The sequence below is a fragment of the Drosophila ananassae genome, chromosome 3R (assembly GCF_017639315.1).
Source record: "Drosophila ananassae strain 14024-0371.13 chromosome 3R, ASM1763931v2, whole genome shotgun sequence".
In the NCBI taxonomy this organism is placed as follows: Eukaryota; Metazoa; Arthropoda; class Insecta; order Diptera; family Drosophilidae; genus Drosophila; species Drosophila ananassae.
In genome coordinates this window covers 20863798-20877791 of record NC_057930.1, presented here as the reverse complement: position 1 = coordinate 20877791, position 13994 = coordinate 20863798, and the positions used below count along the sequence as shown (strand labels likewise).

Here is a 13994-nt window from a genome sequence, read left to right as displayed (position 1 = left end):
CATGAAGCTGTCCTACTTTCCTCCGCCAAAGCCACCCAAAACGCTTCCGCATCAACAATTACACAAACTAGCTCAGGCCAGTTGGCAGTTGGCCTTGAGATTCGGCAAGCGGACGACCATCCATGGCCTGGACAGGCTCCTCAGCGCCAGGGCCAGTCGGTGGGAGCGATTCGTTTGGCTGTGCACCTTCGTGAGCGCCTTCCTGGGAGCAGTTTACGTGTGTCTCATCCTCTCCGCCCGCTACAATGATGCCAACTTCCAGACGGTGGTGGATAGTACCCGATACCCGGTGTACCGGATACCCTTTCCAGTGATCACCATTTGTAATCGGAATAGGCTGAACTGGGAGCGGCTGCCGCAGGCCAAAGCAAGGTTTATGCCAAATGTCAGTGATATAGAGCAACTGGATCTATTCGAAAGAATCCTGGGTGGTTACGATGAAGTATACTTCGGGAATTTCCAGTCCTTTGAGAGGTTGAGGAACCAACCCACGCAGCTGCTCAACTACATCAACTTCAGCCAGGTGGTGGACTTAATGACCTGGCGTTGCGATGAGTTGCTTACGGATTGCCTCTGGCGGCATTTTGTCTATAACTGCTGCGATATTTTCTCCAAGAGGAGGAGCAAGAACGGCCTTTGCTGGGCCTTCAATTCCCTGGAGACCGAGGAGGGACGCCGCATGCAGCTACTCGATCCTCTGTGGCCATGGCGAACTGGATCGGCAGGTCCCATGAGCGGCCTATCCGCTCGTGTGCTTATTCAGCCTGCCAAACACTATCCGGGCCGGCACAATGAGAAGGGCATCGACGTGATGGTCACTGAACCGTTTGTGTGGCACAGCAATCCCTACTTTATACCCGCCAATACGGAGACCACGCTGGAGATCGAACCCGTCATCTACTTCTACGACAATGACACGCGAAGTGTTCGCTCCGATCAGAGGCAGTGCGTCTTCGATGTGAGTGGGAATCACTTTCGGGAATTTACAATCTACATTTATCTTTTTCCGTAGGACGAGCGCAATAGTGATGACTTTAAGTCTCTACAAGGATATGTTTATATGATTGAGAATTGCCAATCCGAATGTCATCAGGAGTACCTGGTCAGATACTGCAATTGCACGGTGGACTTGTTTTTTCCACCGGGTGAGCTTCAGTTTTAATGAATCCTTTCGTTTCTAATGGAAATCCCTCAAACCAGGTCAATATCGATCCTGTAGGGCTTCGGACTTGCTCTGCCTAGCGGAACACACTGGTTAGTGACCTCCTATCCATCCTTATGGATCGCCAATTTTATGGATCCAATTTTATTCCAGACAAGCTCCGCTACTACCACCAGCCCGGAGAGGTGTCATATGTCCGGAACCACAACGAGGGCATGGTTTGCAAATGTTTTAGAAACTGCTACTCCCTCAACTACATCAACGATGTTCGACCCGCCTTTCTGCCGCAGGATATTTACGGGAACTCCTCGTATGTGGATCTGGATGTCCATTATCGTTTCGAGACCATAATGGTGTATCGCACCAGCCTCGTCTTTGATTGGGTGGACTTGATGGGTGAGTAGGACTACTAGCTGCAAGGAAGACAAATGCCAAATATGTATCCTTTAGTTAGTTTTGGTGGCATTGCTGGACTCTTTCTTGGCTGCTCTCTGATTAGTGGCATGGAGCTGGCTTACTTTCTCTGCATTGAAGTCCCCGCTTGTGGACTTGATGGACTGCGTCGGCACTGGAGGGCTCGACGACAGATGGATACATCTCCGACCACAGTGACGCCAGTACTAAATTTCCGTCAAAACACTCCAAGTCAACTGATGGAGCATTATATTATGCAGCTGAAAGCGGAGCAGCCGCAGCAATTAACCCAAAAACAAAAGCTAAACTTTCAAAGATGGCAGCGTCTTACTTTCAGCAACAAGCATTTTAATGACAATTGAGGGTAAAGGTTTCTAAAACTCTAAATAAACTATTTTTAAACATAGAACTTGGACTTATTCGTTAAAGCTTGCATGTGCCCTTCAGACTAGACAAAAAATCCTGAAGATGTCTCTGACAGTTCCTGTCATTCTTTGCAAAAGCGACAAATAAACTTTAAAGTCACCTTGTGACACCTCGCGTTATTCTCGTCAATGCAACAGCTATTAATATCGCATTGCTGGCGGTGCGGATTTTGTGGCATTTGAGAAATGCATATTTCTCTTCTGGAGTCCCACCTTTCTCCCTTTCTCCGTTTCACATTTTACTTTCTAATATCAAATGTCAAGCTCTGCTGTTGTCCCTGCGAGTGTTTGAATGGATGTGTGTCTAGTCTAGACATTGTCTAGCTGCCGTTATCAGCACATTTGTATGAAACTTAATCTAATAAAATTATCAAATATTACCGCGACGTCTGATTTTAAGGTAATGATACAAGGTTTTGACCTTAAGCTGCTCATAAACTTAGCCATAAAAATAGTCTTATCAAGACAAAAAGTGAATGGACTTACCATCTTAAAAAAATCAAAAATAACATTACATTTATAATATTTATTATTCTCTAAATTCAAAATGTAAAATTCTGGCTTCAAACTTAGTCTAATCAATTAGAATTTTTCTGAACTTTAATTAGAACCACTTCAATCGCAGTTACCCAAAAAGCCACTAAGTCTACAGGAATTATTTATATTTGATTCCACTGTCAGGAGTAAAAAATATCCCAAAACAAATGCCAAGTTACTTTGGAAAGAAACCATTCGTAGGAGAAAAAGGTCCTGGAATTGGGGTTGCTTCCCCTAAGGAAATTCCTGCAACCCACACCAATCTAATCACTTTTTTATTTACATATACCAACTGATAATATTTTTTTTTTAAATCATCATTTAAAATCTGCCTATTCTATATTCTTGTTATAAAAAATGTTTGATATTTTCAGGTAGTAAATATTTAAAATTTCTAATTGTAAAATATTTTTAAAATCCTAATAAAACAAAAAGTCAACCCGTTTTAAGTTGAAAAGTAAAAGGAGCGAGGTGCTTTTTGAAAGTTCAAACAAAACTTTCCCCTCCTCCCGAGCATATCACATTTATGATTTATAAATTCGCAAACCTTATTCTTTCCTTTTTGCAAATATGAATGAAAAGCATGTCAAACTTTTACGCAAAATGAACAAATTTCCCTATTCCCTATATTATATTAACATAAATTAGGTATAACTCATTCATTTTAATAAAAAATCCTTTACATATTCCCTTGGGAAAACATTTAATAGAAATGCAGCTGGACCCTTATTTTACTGAAGCCTTTTTTACTGTAAAATCGAGCCCCTCGTAGATTAAAGTAGAGTAAGTTCATCAAACGATAACACCGCTAATCCAAAAAGAATGCACATCTATTAAGTCTATTGAGAAAGGTCCAATCAATAATGCGCCCTGTTGACCCGTCCCATTAAGATCAATTAAAAATTGCATGAATCGTCTACGTTTGCCTCCGAGATTTTTCTTATAAAGCCATCGATGCATTGAAAACTGACATAAGAAACTATAATGTCGGAAGCTTCGAACGAACCGCCACTGTACTTAACCCCGCAATTCTTTAGACGGGCATTGGAACATGGCCTGCAACAGCAGGACCTCCATGTCCTCGAGGTGATGGTGACCAACTTGACACGGGGTGGCGAGAACTACTGCAGCAACATCTACAGAGCCCACATTAAATATCGGAATGGGGAAGGCAATGTCCTGGAGACATCATTGATTGTGAAGTCCATGCCGGATGATAAGCAGGCTATATTGGCCCGTCTTCACATCTACAACAAGGAGACTTTGTTTTACTTGCAAATCAAACCCAAGCTGGAGACTCTAATGTGGGGAATCGGTGATCTTTCCAAGCCATGGTCCCTAGGAGCCAAGTGAGTATCTTAAATAATTATACAATCAATCCAGTTTATTGATAATACTTCTATAGACACTATTACTCCACCACTCAGCCAGAACAGACCATTATATTTGAAGACTTGTGCTGCAAGGGCTATCAGTTAAAGTGCCGACAGCTGGGCCTGGACTTGGCACATGCTACCCTTGTGATGCGAAAGCTGGCGGAGTATCATGCCCTCACCATGACCATGTCCGAATGGGAGCCAGAGTCGATCATAGACCGCTATCCCTTTGGACTCCTGCACATGGATGCCATTAAATCAGAGCCATTCAAGCTACTATTTGGTACCCAACTCCTGAAGCTCATTGCCCTTTTAACCGAATGTGAGGGCTTTGGTTCCATTACCAAAAAGCTATACCGATACCATGAGCATTTCACCGACCGTGTTCTGAAGTCGGTTTACCCTCTGCGAGGAAACCATAATGTTCTTAACCACGGAGACCTCTGGGTAAACAACATATTCTTCAAGTATGATTCCCAGTATAAGGTGAAGGATGTTAAGATTGTAAGTATGACTAAATGAACCAAAAACTTCATAATTAAAATGTTATATCATTTCAGATTGACTTTCAACTATGTTTTTATGGGAGTCTTGGCTTCGACATCAATTACTTCTTAAACACCAGCCTGGAACTGGGGGTACTGCGAGACCACCGACAGAAACTCATCGACATTTACTTTGAGACCCTAATAGATGTCCTTAAAAAACTGCCTTGGTCCAAACCACTGCCCACCTACGAGAGTGTCATGGAGGAAATACGGGAACGAGAGGCCTACGGATTCTTTGTGGCTTTCGGCTTTTTTCCTCTGATGAGCATGATTGGCGTGGACTCGGAGGACAACTCCCTGAAGAACTTCCACGACGAAGAGTTTGCTCGCCTGAAGGTACAAGTTATGTTCGAAGGAAACTCTCGTACCCTGGAAAGCTTGAAATGTACAGTAAAGCGTCTGGATGAGATGAAACTATTTGATTGAATTTAGAGATTTTCTTCTCATTACTTGTATAATTTACTGTCCTAAAAATAAATAGTGAGAGCTCAATTGTTGCTAAATGCCATTTCTTAAGAAATCTGTTCAGATTCTCAAACCTCTGACCATCAAAGATAATTGCTGCCTATTATTGCATGTTGATATTTTAAACAATATAATTACACTTAATCACAAACTAAGCGTTTGCCGTTGCTTGTAAATAAATCCGTATAACCAGGTGAGCAACACGTTTCTAGAATTATTACGCCATCAGTTGGGGTTAAACCGGAACACAACCAATTTTTGTTGTAGTATTTGGGGCTCATTACTACCTCCAATTTAAAACCAATTTCAATTTGGTCATTTCTATTTTATTCTTACCATACCATTGTGTTCAAACCAGCGAATCAAATAATTAATATGGAAAGTAGGAGTGTAAATCATGATTTTCAAAAATGTAAGAGTATACAGAGTATAATCATTTTTGAAATATATTAATAGCTTAATATAAAACTTGTCTAAAGGGCGTCATCCAAGTGACGCAGAACCATATGCAAATGTGGCTACAAGATTGACAATATAATGAATTGTCTTTCAATTTTCGCATGTTTCAGACAAGTCAACAGAAACACGTGAACAAAAAGCTTCCACTGAGATTCGCCTTTTTTAAATAGATTCCAAATCCGGTGAGAAAGGTTAAAGCTCGTATTTTATACAAAAAAATAATATAGAAATGAGGCAGCAGGTAGGTAGTCCCCTATTAAGATAACCCATACTATTAAAGTGTTGAGTTTAACTAGCCTACAGATTGCTATAATTAATGCAACTGAAATAGTCAACTACGCGATAACGAATTGGCCAGAATCGGATATAAATTCAGCGCGACTCGTTAACTGTTTTTCAAACGGTCGCGATATGTGTAGCATTGAATACGATGCGGAGGTCTCCGCCCTGCCCAAACACTTGGATATATCCTTTTTCGAGGAGGTCCTGGACACCGCCCTGCGAACTTCCAAGGCCAAAGTGCTGTCCATTCACATCAAAATGGGAAGCAACACTGGCGAGAACTACTGCAGCCAAATCTATAGGACAAAAATATCCTTCCAACTTCCCGGTAAACCTGTGCAAACAATGATGTTCATTGTGAAGAGTATTCCGCGACTGGAATCGGTGGAGTTTATCGAGGACTTGCAGGTCTATCTGAAGGAGAAAGTTACGTATTACGATGTCCTTCCCCGTCTGGAGCTACTGATGAAGTGCAAGCAGCGTTTCGGTCCCAAGTAGGTTAAGTTTTATTCAATTTTTTGTATCAAAATAATGAAAAAACCCATGTTATTTATTGCAGACTTTATCATTGCATTAAGCAGCCGGAAAGCACCATGGTTTTTGAGGATCTAGGCCATTTGGGCTACGTGATGGCCTCCCGCGAATTAGGTTTGGACGAAGAGCACTGTCGTTTGGTCATGGAACGCCTAGGAGAGTTCCACGCCACTTCTATGGCACTGGCGGAGCTGGTAAAGTCAATCTGTCTGTTAAAATTATAAGAGAATAAACTAATGAGAGGTATACTTATATAGGATCCACACATATTTGAAGCTTACAGTGACGGAATGCTATCTCCCCAAGGATTGGCTAAGGGTGATGGCTTACTGATGAGCTTCTTCTCGGGCAACGGTCAGGAGCTTCTCAATCTAGTGAACACATGGCCTGGATTCGAACGCATAGCTGGAAAGATTGCCAAATACCTGCAGAACCACAGGGCCAACCTGGAACGCAGCCAGGCGCCGCAGGATAAGGAGATCAGGGTCCTCAACCACGGAGACCTATGGGTCAATAATATGATGTTCAAGTACGATGGAAACAAGCGGCCCCAAGACCTAGTCCTCATCGACTTCCAGATGAGCGTGTGGGGCAGTCCAGGCATCGATCTCAACTACTTCTTCTACACCAGTCTTAACTTGGAGGTCCTGCGTCACAAGCGGCCCCAGTTACTTCACGTCTACCACTCCCGACTGGCGGAGACGCTGCGAAACCTCGAAGTGAACGTCCCAGTGCCTAGCTACGAACAGATCCTGGAAGAAGTGCATCGCCGGGAGGCCTACGGATTCTTTGCAAACTACGGCATCTTTCCCACCATCAGCCAGGACAAGTCCCAAACTGCGGACAACAACCTGGAGAGCTTTAAGGATGCCGACTTTGCCAAGCAAAAGTTGCGCCAAATGTTCAGTTCCCGTCGACTGGCAGACACACTTCAGTACACGCTGCCACACTTTGAGCGGGCTGGTGTATTAGGATAGTTTAGATAGAATTCCATATTAAGGTTTAAGTTGGGTTTAATATTTCAGTCCTAAAGATCTGTGTATCTGTGTTAGCTTCCCCCCTCCAATAAAAACAATAATCATAAATCAAATCTATAATATATTTTGTTACGTGAATTTTAGAGTCATTGTTAAAATTGCACATGTTTCGTATTTGTATTGAAATCACCAAGGGAGTCAAAAGAAAATGCTTGTAAAAAATTACTTTAAATTAATCTGCACACATACAATATAATGTCTTGCCCACAATGAACAGTCCGGGTAAAACTGGGCAATCAATTAAACTAGACCTATACATAAATTTTTACTCATTCACTGTTTGTTGAACCGCAGCAAGTAGTTCCCAAACCAAAAATTATTCTTATATACTTAATGAACTAGACAACTTTATGCTTATTGGTTGGCCTATGGTTCAATGATTGATTCTGTGCTTTGTGCTTTCCGCTATCAGCTTTTGGAAATTGGCCAGATTAGCTCCAAACATCGGCGGAATAGCGCTTCTGAGCCTCCATCTTTTTGATATACTGCACGGCATCGGCCTCACTCATGTTACCTTTGGTGGAGAGAATTTTCACTAAAATGTTCCTAACATCCACAGCCATGTTTTTGGCGTCCCTGCAAGGAAACAAGATCATAAGTATATTGATGTATTACCTTCATCCATGTCCGACTCACCCGCAAATATAAAAGTGTCCCTTGTTTTCTCCAATCACGTTCCATATCAGATCGGCGTCCTGCTCCAACAGATGCTGCACATAAACCTTCGACGCCTGGTCGCGGGAGAATGCGGCCTTCAGGTTGAGAGTTCCCTTCTTGACCCACTCCTCCAGCTCGGACTCGTAGATGTAGTCCTCGCTGCGCTTGCGGCAGCCGAAGTAGAGAATCGACTCTCCCACAGTTTTTCCCTCATCCCGCAGGTGCTGCCGCTCTTGGATGAAGCCGCGGAAAGGCGCCAGACCAGTACCCGGACCAACCATAATGATCGGGGTCTCGGGTTTCGTGGGCAAGCGGAACTGAGACTTGCGGATGAAAACAGGCACCTTAACCTCCTCGCCATCCTTGGGCTGCTTGTTCTTCAGGTAGGTGGTGGCCACGCCCTTGTTAACGCGACCCGTGGGTGTTTTGTACTCCACCAGCACGGCAGTCACATGGACGTCTGTGGGATGCAGTTTACCCGACGACGAGATCGAATAATAACGTGGCTGCAAACGGGGCAGCAGCTCGCAAACATGGTCGATGGGAGGACGGCATGACTTGATGTCCTCTAGAATATGGACAATGTTGCGGCAGGCATCCTGGATCCAGCTCTGGTACTTTTCCTTACCTTTTTGTTTAAAAATAATAAAGATTTTAGGTAAGAATATAAAACATTCCAAGCACACATTACTCTCCTACCTTCTGGACTAATGGAAGCCATGCTGCGCAGCAATTCCTTCTCCTTCTCGTCTGTGCAGTACTCCGCCAACTCCTTGAGAATGTGAGTGCGAGGAATGGCGGTAATTTCCAAGTAGTGAGTCAAAGCGGTACGGTAAGTGGTTGGACAAGGGAATGGATGCTTCTTGCTGCTGTCCGTGTCCGTATTGATCAGCGAGAAAATAGTGTCCAGATCAGCATTGCACAGCTGGCCAAGCTTCTCAACCAGACCCTTGTCGTTGATGGGATACATTGCCACGTGGTCGCCAGCGTCGTAGCGCATCTTGGAGCCTTCGATGCTCAGCTCGATGTGCATACAAGAGCGGCCACCTCCCTTGTGCAGCTCGCGATTGACCTTGATGGGCGCCAAGAAGGGGTTCTTGGCATCGAACGGCGGCCGTTGGTTCTGGACCGAGTGGAGGCGGGCGATCTCGCCAGTGTAGATGCGATCGGGCTGCACGTCCGGCTGCTCCAGCAGACGATACTGACGAATGAGCACCTCCTCGCCGCCACCCTCAATGCCGAAGTGGTCACAGACGGCAGGCCAGAAACGATCCTTCCAGGTGATGAAGTCATCCTCAATGCTAAGAGGAAAATAATGGGTTTAGAAATGATCTACAGGTTGAAAGGAAACACTCTTACTTGGCATCATCATCGCCGAGTCCCAGCTCGAAGACACGGTTGGCTCCCAATTCCTCCAGGCGCTTATCGACGTAGATGGCTACCTTGTTGTAGTGCTCGTAGGTTTTGTTACCGAGTCCAAAGACCTAAAATATATATTTTAAAATAGATTGAAAGTTTTATTAAATTTTTCAAATATTTTTGGATAAAATAGACCTCAAAACATTTTCAAAAAGTGTATGTAGATTCTAACGCCACTATTTAATTTTCCACTATATTCATGACTGATGGACAGAACTGTCTATTTTCCATTTATTTTATTGATCTTTATTCGATCGGTTATTACCGCACATTCCATTTGCCTCCACACTCTCGGATTGTTATTAAAAATGTGATTCAAAAGGCCGCGCAAAGTTCGCGACCTTCGCGAGCGCCAAATGTTGCCCAAGAGAGTTGAGGAGACGAACGTGTTTAGCATTTTCCGACTTACATATGGGCATGTAACCGGCCCTGGCAATTAAGTTGTAATCCCAACAATAATCATACATATTGCATAAGACTAGGGACGGACCCCAAGAGAGGGGCCTTCGAGATTGTTTCTTTCGAAAAGCTGGCTGCTGCGATACTTGAACGCAATTATGAGGCGACCGAGAAGAGCGCCAATTCAAATAGATTTTTATAAAGTATTATTAAGGCACTTCAAACCAGATACTCTGAACTTTGAAACAAATAAATAAAACGTAGAAACATATGAATATTAGTCACGCAATACCCCAACTATTTCTAAGTAACATTTCCAGTTGAATTATTTCCAGTTTTTCGATCCAAAGTAAGGCTATCAACTATGGAACTGTCAGAATAGCGTGATGTGATTACCAATCTGGTAATTAATAACTTTGTCTGTCGATCAGCAAACGCGGAAATCATATTAACTAATTTCAAATGTTTACTATCTCTTACATCAGCTGGATGAAAAAAAAAATGTGTGACTTTATCGCGAAAAGCTAAAAATTGACGCTACTGATAGCGGTTGAGAGGGTGGTAACCAGGGCTATCGGAGGGGCAGTGCTCGATAAGGGTGAAAATGTTTGTATTTTGGCCATATCAGAAGGCCAGGGTACTTTGTAATCAACTATTGTTTAGATTATGTCTCTGATTCGGGGGGCTACTATCACAGGCACTCACCGCATAATTAAGTCCAGTCAAGTCGACGTCGCCGTTGGTTATCCATTCGTAGAACTCCATGGCGTTGTCGGTGGGATCTCCCTCACCATATGTCGCCAGGCAGAATACGGCCAATGAGTTGTCGATGTCCTTCAGTTGCAGCAGCTCCTCCATGTCGCACTCCTCGGGATCGGCAACCATGCCCTTGAGACGGTACCGAATACCCTCTTTGGCGAGGCGACCAGCGAACTCCTCACCAGTTCCGGTCTGGGAGCCATAGAACACGACCAGACTACGTCCGGAGGCTTTGAGTTTCTTTATGAAGGAGTTATCCGTGGCAGTGGTGGTACTAACTGTTGTGGGCCTACAAGAGAGATACTCGTTAGATGATGGACTCTATTGGGATTAGTCCAACTCACTGGATAGAATAACTGCGAACGGGCTCCTCCTCCTTCTTGCGGCTTCTCAAAAAGTAGAAGGCAGCTCCGCCGATCAGCACCGCCAACAGGGCTATGTCAAGGAGACCCAGGAAGGGCTCGTTTCCGCCGGCGACGGCTTCGGCCGCTTCCTCAATTATTTGCTCGCTGGCCATGGTGGTGAGATGTGTTTGACTGCAAAGAGGGCACAGAAATTGTCAGCTTTAGTTTACGAAAAGCTCTATTTTTTTTCTGCTGAGTCGCTTTTGCATAAAATTTATTTCAGTGGATTTGCATGCCATGCCGAGCACTTTGGACACGCACTCTAATGTATTCCACGTAAGCCACCAGAACGCTCCGGGCTGCTTTGCATTCTCTAACGGTAAGCTGCTTCCGCACTTGTCTTAACGGTACTCGGGCTAGATCTCGCTTTCGCTAGATGTTTCGTCACTACAGACGACTGACATTGAAAACACGTATCGGTGCGGGATTTAAATCGATTGTACCTTGGGTTTCTTTTTTTTTTTCTTGCTATATACTTTTATTTAGCGGCCGCCTTTTTGCGATTACTATGGCAAATAAAAAAATAAAAAAACACTTTTAATTTTGAACGCGTTCAGCAGCAGCGCTCCACGTCTGGTCGGGTCAACAGCGAACTACTAAATGAAGGCCGAAAGCAACAGGTTTTAAACACTTCGCTTATCGGTGAAATGACGAAAGTAACAAATCATTTTTGCAACGCTCTTTTTAGAGTAGCTAAAGTAAACAATGAATAGCTTACTAAATAAATATTACTATTTTTATTTCCGATTTTTCCTGTCAAAGTATTAGGACTAAAAATATGAAATAAAGGCCGAAAGCAACAGGTTTTAAACACTTCGGTGAAATGAGGAAAGTAACAAATCATTTTTGCAACGCTTTTTTCAGAGTAACTACAGTAAACAATAAATAATGTAGTAATTAAATTATACTATTTTAATTTTAAATTTATCGTGTCAAATTATTAGGTCTAAAAATATGAAAATAAGACCGAAAGCAACAGAGTTACTCCTTTTAGAGTTGTAAACAATGAATAACTCAGTAAATAAATAATTTAAATTTTTTCTGCCAAAGTATTGGGTCTAAAAATATATAATTCAAACAGAATACTTATCCAAAACATTATCTAAATTATGTTAACCCTTGGCGATCTCATCTTTTGTGAGTCGATTTGTTGCTGGAATTGCGTATCGCAAATATCAGAGTTGCACTTTGAATTGTGAATTTGCTTAATGCTTTAATGTTGCTAATGTCGGCTCTACTTTGCATACTTAGACTAGTACCCGCGTAATAGTTCTTGTTGCTGTGGTCAACAAAAGGCAGAAAATAAATATTAAACATGTGCCGGCCAGCCGGTGACGAAAAACTGTAGGCAAATTAGTGCCTTTTTTGTTTTGTTTTATGGGTCACCTCATCGTCAGGGCTATCAAATGATGCCACCGGAGTTAAGGCTAGGGATGGGCTGTGGGAAAGCTTATGTTAATGTAATTATAAGACATAACATTTTAATTGCCAGGCTAATTGATGTCTCAGATCGAGTGACCCTAAGGAGAGGTGCTAGAGAGATTCTACAGAGGTGCTTAAGATTACCGATCTTTGGCCAATAGCCCAGACTCCCCTAATCAGAAAAGGCTCCACAAGAAGTACCTGACTCAACCTCTTCTTCCAAGAAATTATTTCTGTATGTGAGAAGCCCAAAGTTCCCTAGCCACGATGATATTTGTTAATCGTTTGTGGAAACTACTCAGTAAGCATGACTCGACAGTTTCCTTATCGGAACCAACACACAAGCCAGCTGATTCTACAACTCCTAACGGTATAATTATGGCCAAGCTAATCCTGTTTCTGGCAAATATGGGTTATCTGGTTGGGAAGTTGATACGTGACCATGTCCATGGCAAAGTGAATATTTTCAAATCGATAGGTATTCATGATCATGATCATATTCATGAGAGGCTATTCAAATGATTTAATTTTCTTATCAAGATGGTAGCTCGTAGGGAGTGACCACTGTAGAAGATGATGTGTCTGTCGGAAGATGAATCTGATCAATGGGGACAGCTGGAATGCTTATAGGTGGTCTTGAAACAATAATACTTCGTTATGCAATGGGAACCCAAAGCCCACAATCTGTTTGGAACGCGCTGATCTAGTAAAAATAGCACGGAATAATAATAAAAGCGTAATAAAGTAAATTACACGCAGTGCTGGAGAGAGGAAGAGAGAGAATGTCGGACCCGAGACAGTATAGCTGTATAGCAGTAAAAAAAAAGAGCGAGCTCAGCAACAGGTACTGAACTTTAAACTCGCCTTAGACGTCCTCACTCGCACGCACACGTGCGAGTATCTGTATCTGTATCTGTGTGTGTATGGTGGAGTGTTGTCTCCCCGTCTGTCTTCGTCGTTGTAACCTTGACCGTCAAAGCAGCGATCGTCGTGTACTAGATATCAATTAATTTATGTATTTTGGCTGCGCCTTCATTCCTTCCTTCAAATCTAAAATGCGCACTATCCAGAAACTCACCGATGCGACTACTCCCTTAATTGCTGCACTATATGCGCCTCTTCCTGTTGTTCTTTCCGCACTACACACGTTTTATTATCCAAAGGTCTAATTCGCTTTAAATTAAAATGATAGAGGTGGATCGATGGGTTTCCATGAATTTGTACCTACGGATTTGTATCTTTTGGATTTCTGTATCTTTGGCCACACTGACAAATCTGGTCACACTGGCAATATATCGTTATCCACCCTGGGGACAAGTGTCTAAAGCGCGGATTTTAAAGCTTTTATTGTACATATTCTATTTTGTTTATCTTTCTAAATTAAATTGGTTTTTATTATAAGACATTATTTTCCCTTAGTTTATTTATATTTTAAGAAAAGTTTACCATTTTGTAAAACCTCCCAATCTTCTTTTCTAATTTGATAAATTTTTTTGTTTTCTTTTCGCGCCACCCATAATCTTAAAGTTTAAGATTTTCAAGCATTTCAGCTTTTGATCTTAGACTATTATTTCTAAAACCATTTTATTTAAAAAAAGATTTTCTAAAACTTAGACCAGTATAGCTGGAGTAAGGAGATATTTGATTATCTCAAATATTTAATAAATAGATCGCAATCTCGAGTTGGAGATATTT

At 42.4% G+C, this 13994-nt stretch overlaps 4 protein-coding genes across 5 annotated transcripts; 3 read left to right on the top strand and 1 right to left on the bottom strand.

Moving 5' to 3' along the window:
* LOC6498203 (pickpocket protein 19) lies at positions 1-1951 on the top strand. The gene is made up of 5 exons (XM_001962253.2): positions 1-958; positions 1013-1145; positions 1201-1254; positions 1316-1558; positions 1613-1951. The coding sequence occupies exons 1-5, from the start codon at positions 2-4 to the stop codon at positions 1936-1938; spliced, it is 1713 nt and encodes a 570-aa protein (XP_001962289.2). The 5' UTR covers position 1; the 3' UTR covers positions 1939-1951.
* A 1561-nt stretch (positions 1952-3512) lies between these two features.
* On the top strand, positions 3513-4954 carry LOC6498204. The gene is made up of 3 exons (XM_001962254.3): positions 3513-3887; positions 3944-4418; positions 4475-4954. Exons 1-3 carry the CDS (start codon positions 3523-3525, stop codon positions 4886-4888), a joined length of 1254 nt encoding a protein of 417 aa, XP_001962290.1. The 5' UTR covers positions 3513-3522; the 3' UTR covers positions 4889-4954.
* An 811-nt stretch (positions 4955-5765) lies between these two features.
* Positions 5766-7507, top strand: LOC6498205. The gene is made up of 3 exons (XM_001962255.4): positions 5766-6162; positions 6228-6396; positions 6460-7507. The coding sequence occupies exons 1-3, from the start codon at positions 5798-5800 to the stop codon at positions 7177-7179; spliced, it is 1254 nt and encodes a 417-aa protein (XP_001962291.1). The 5' UTR covers positions 5766-5797; the 3' UTR covers positions 7180-7507.
* On the bottom strand, positions 7288-13527 carry LOC6497339 (NADPH--cytochrome P450 reductase). 2 transcript variants are annotated; one of them, XM_001962256.4, is made up of 7 exons: positions 13378-13527; positions 10818-11009; positions 10420-10762; positions 9256-9380; positions 8596-9197; positions 7876-8524; positions 7288-7815 (listed from the first exon to the last, which is right to left on the bottom strand). In XM_001962256.4, exons 2-7 carry the CDS (start codon positions 10988-10990, stop codon positions 7671-7673), a joined length of 2037 nt encoding a protein of 678 aa, XP_001962292.1. In that variant the 5' UTR covers positions 10991-11009; positions 13378-13527; the 3' UTR covers positions 7288-7670. The 2 variants fall into 2 exon arrangements, with proteins under 2 accessions (XP_001962292.1, XP_044572549.1); XM_044716614.1 differs by lacking the exon at positions 13378-13527 and adding an exon at positions 11321-11463.
* Between the last annotated feature and the right edge of the window lie 467 nt (positions 13528-13994).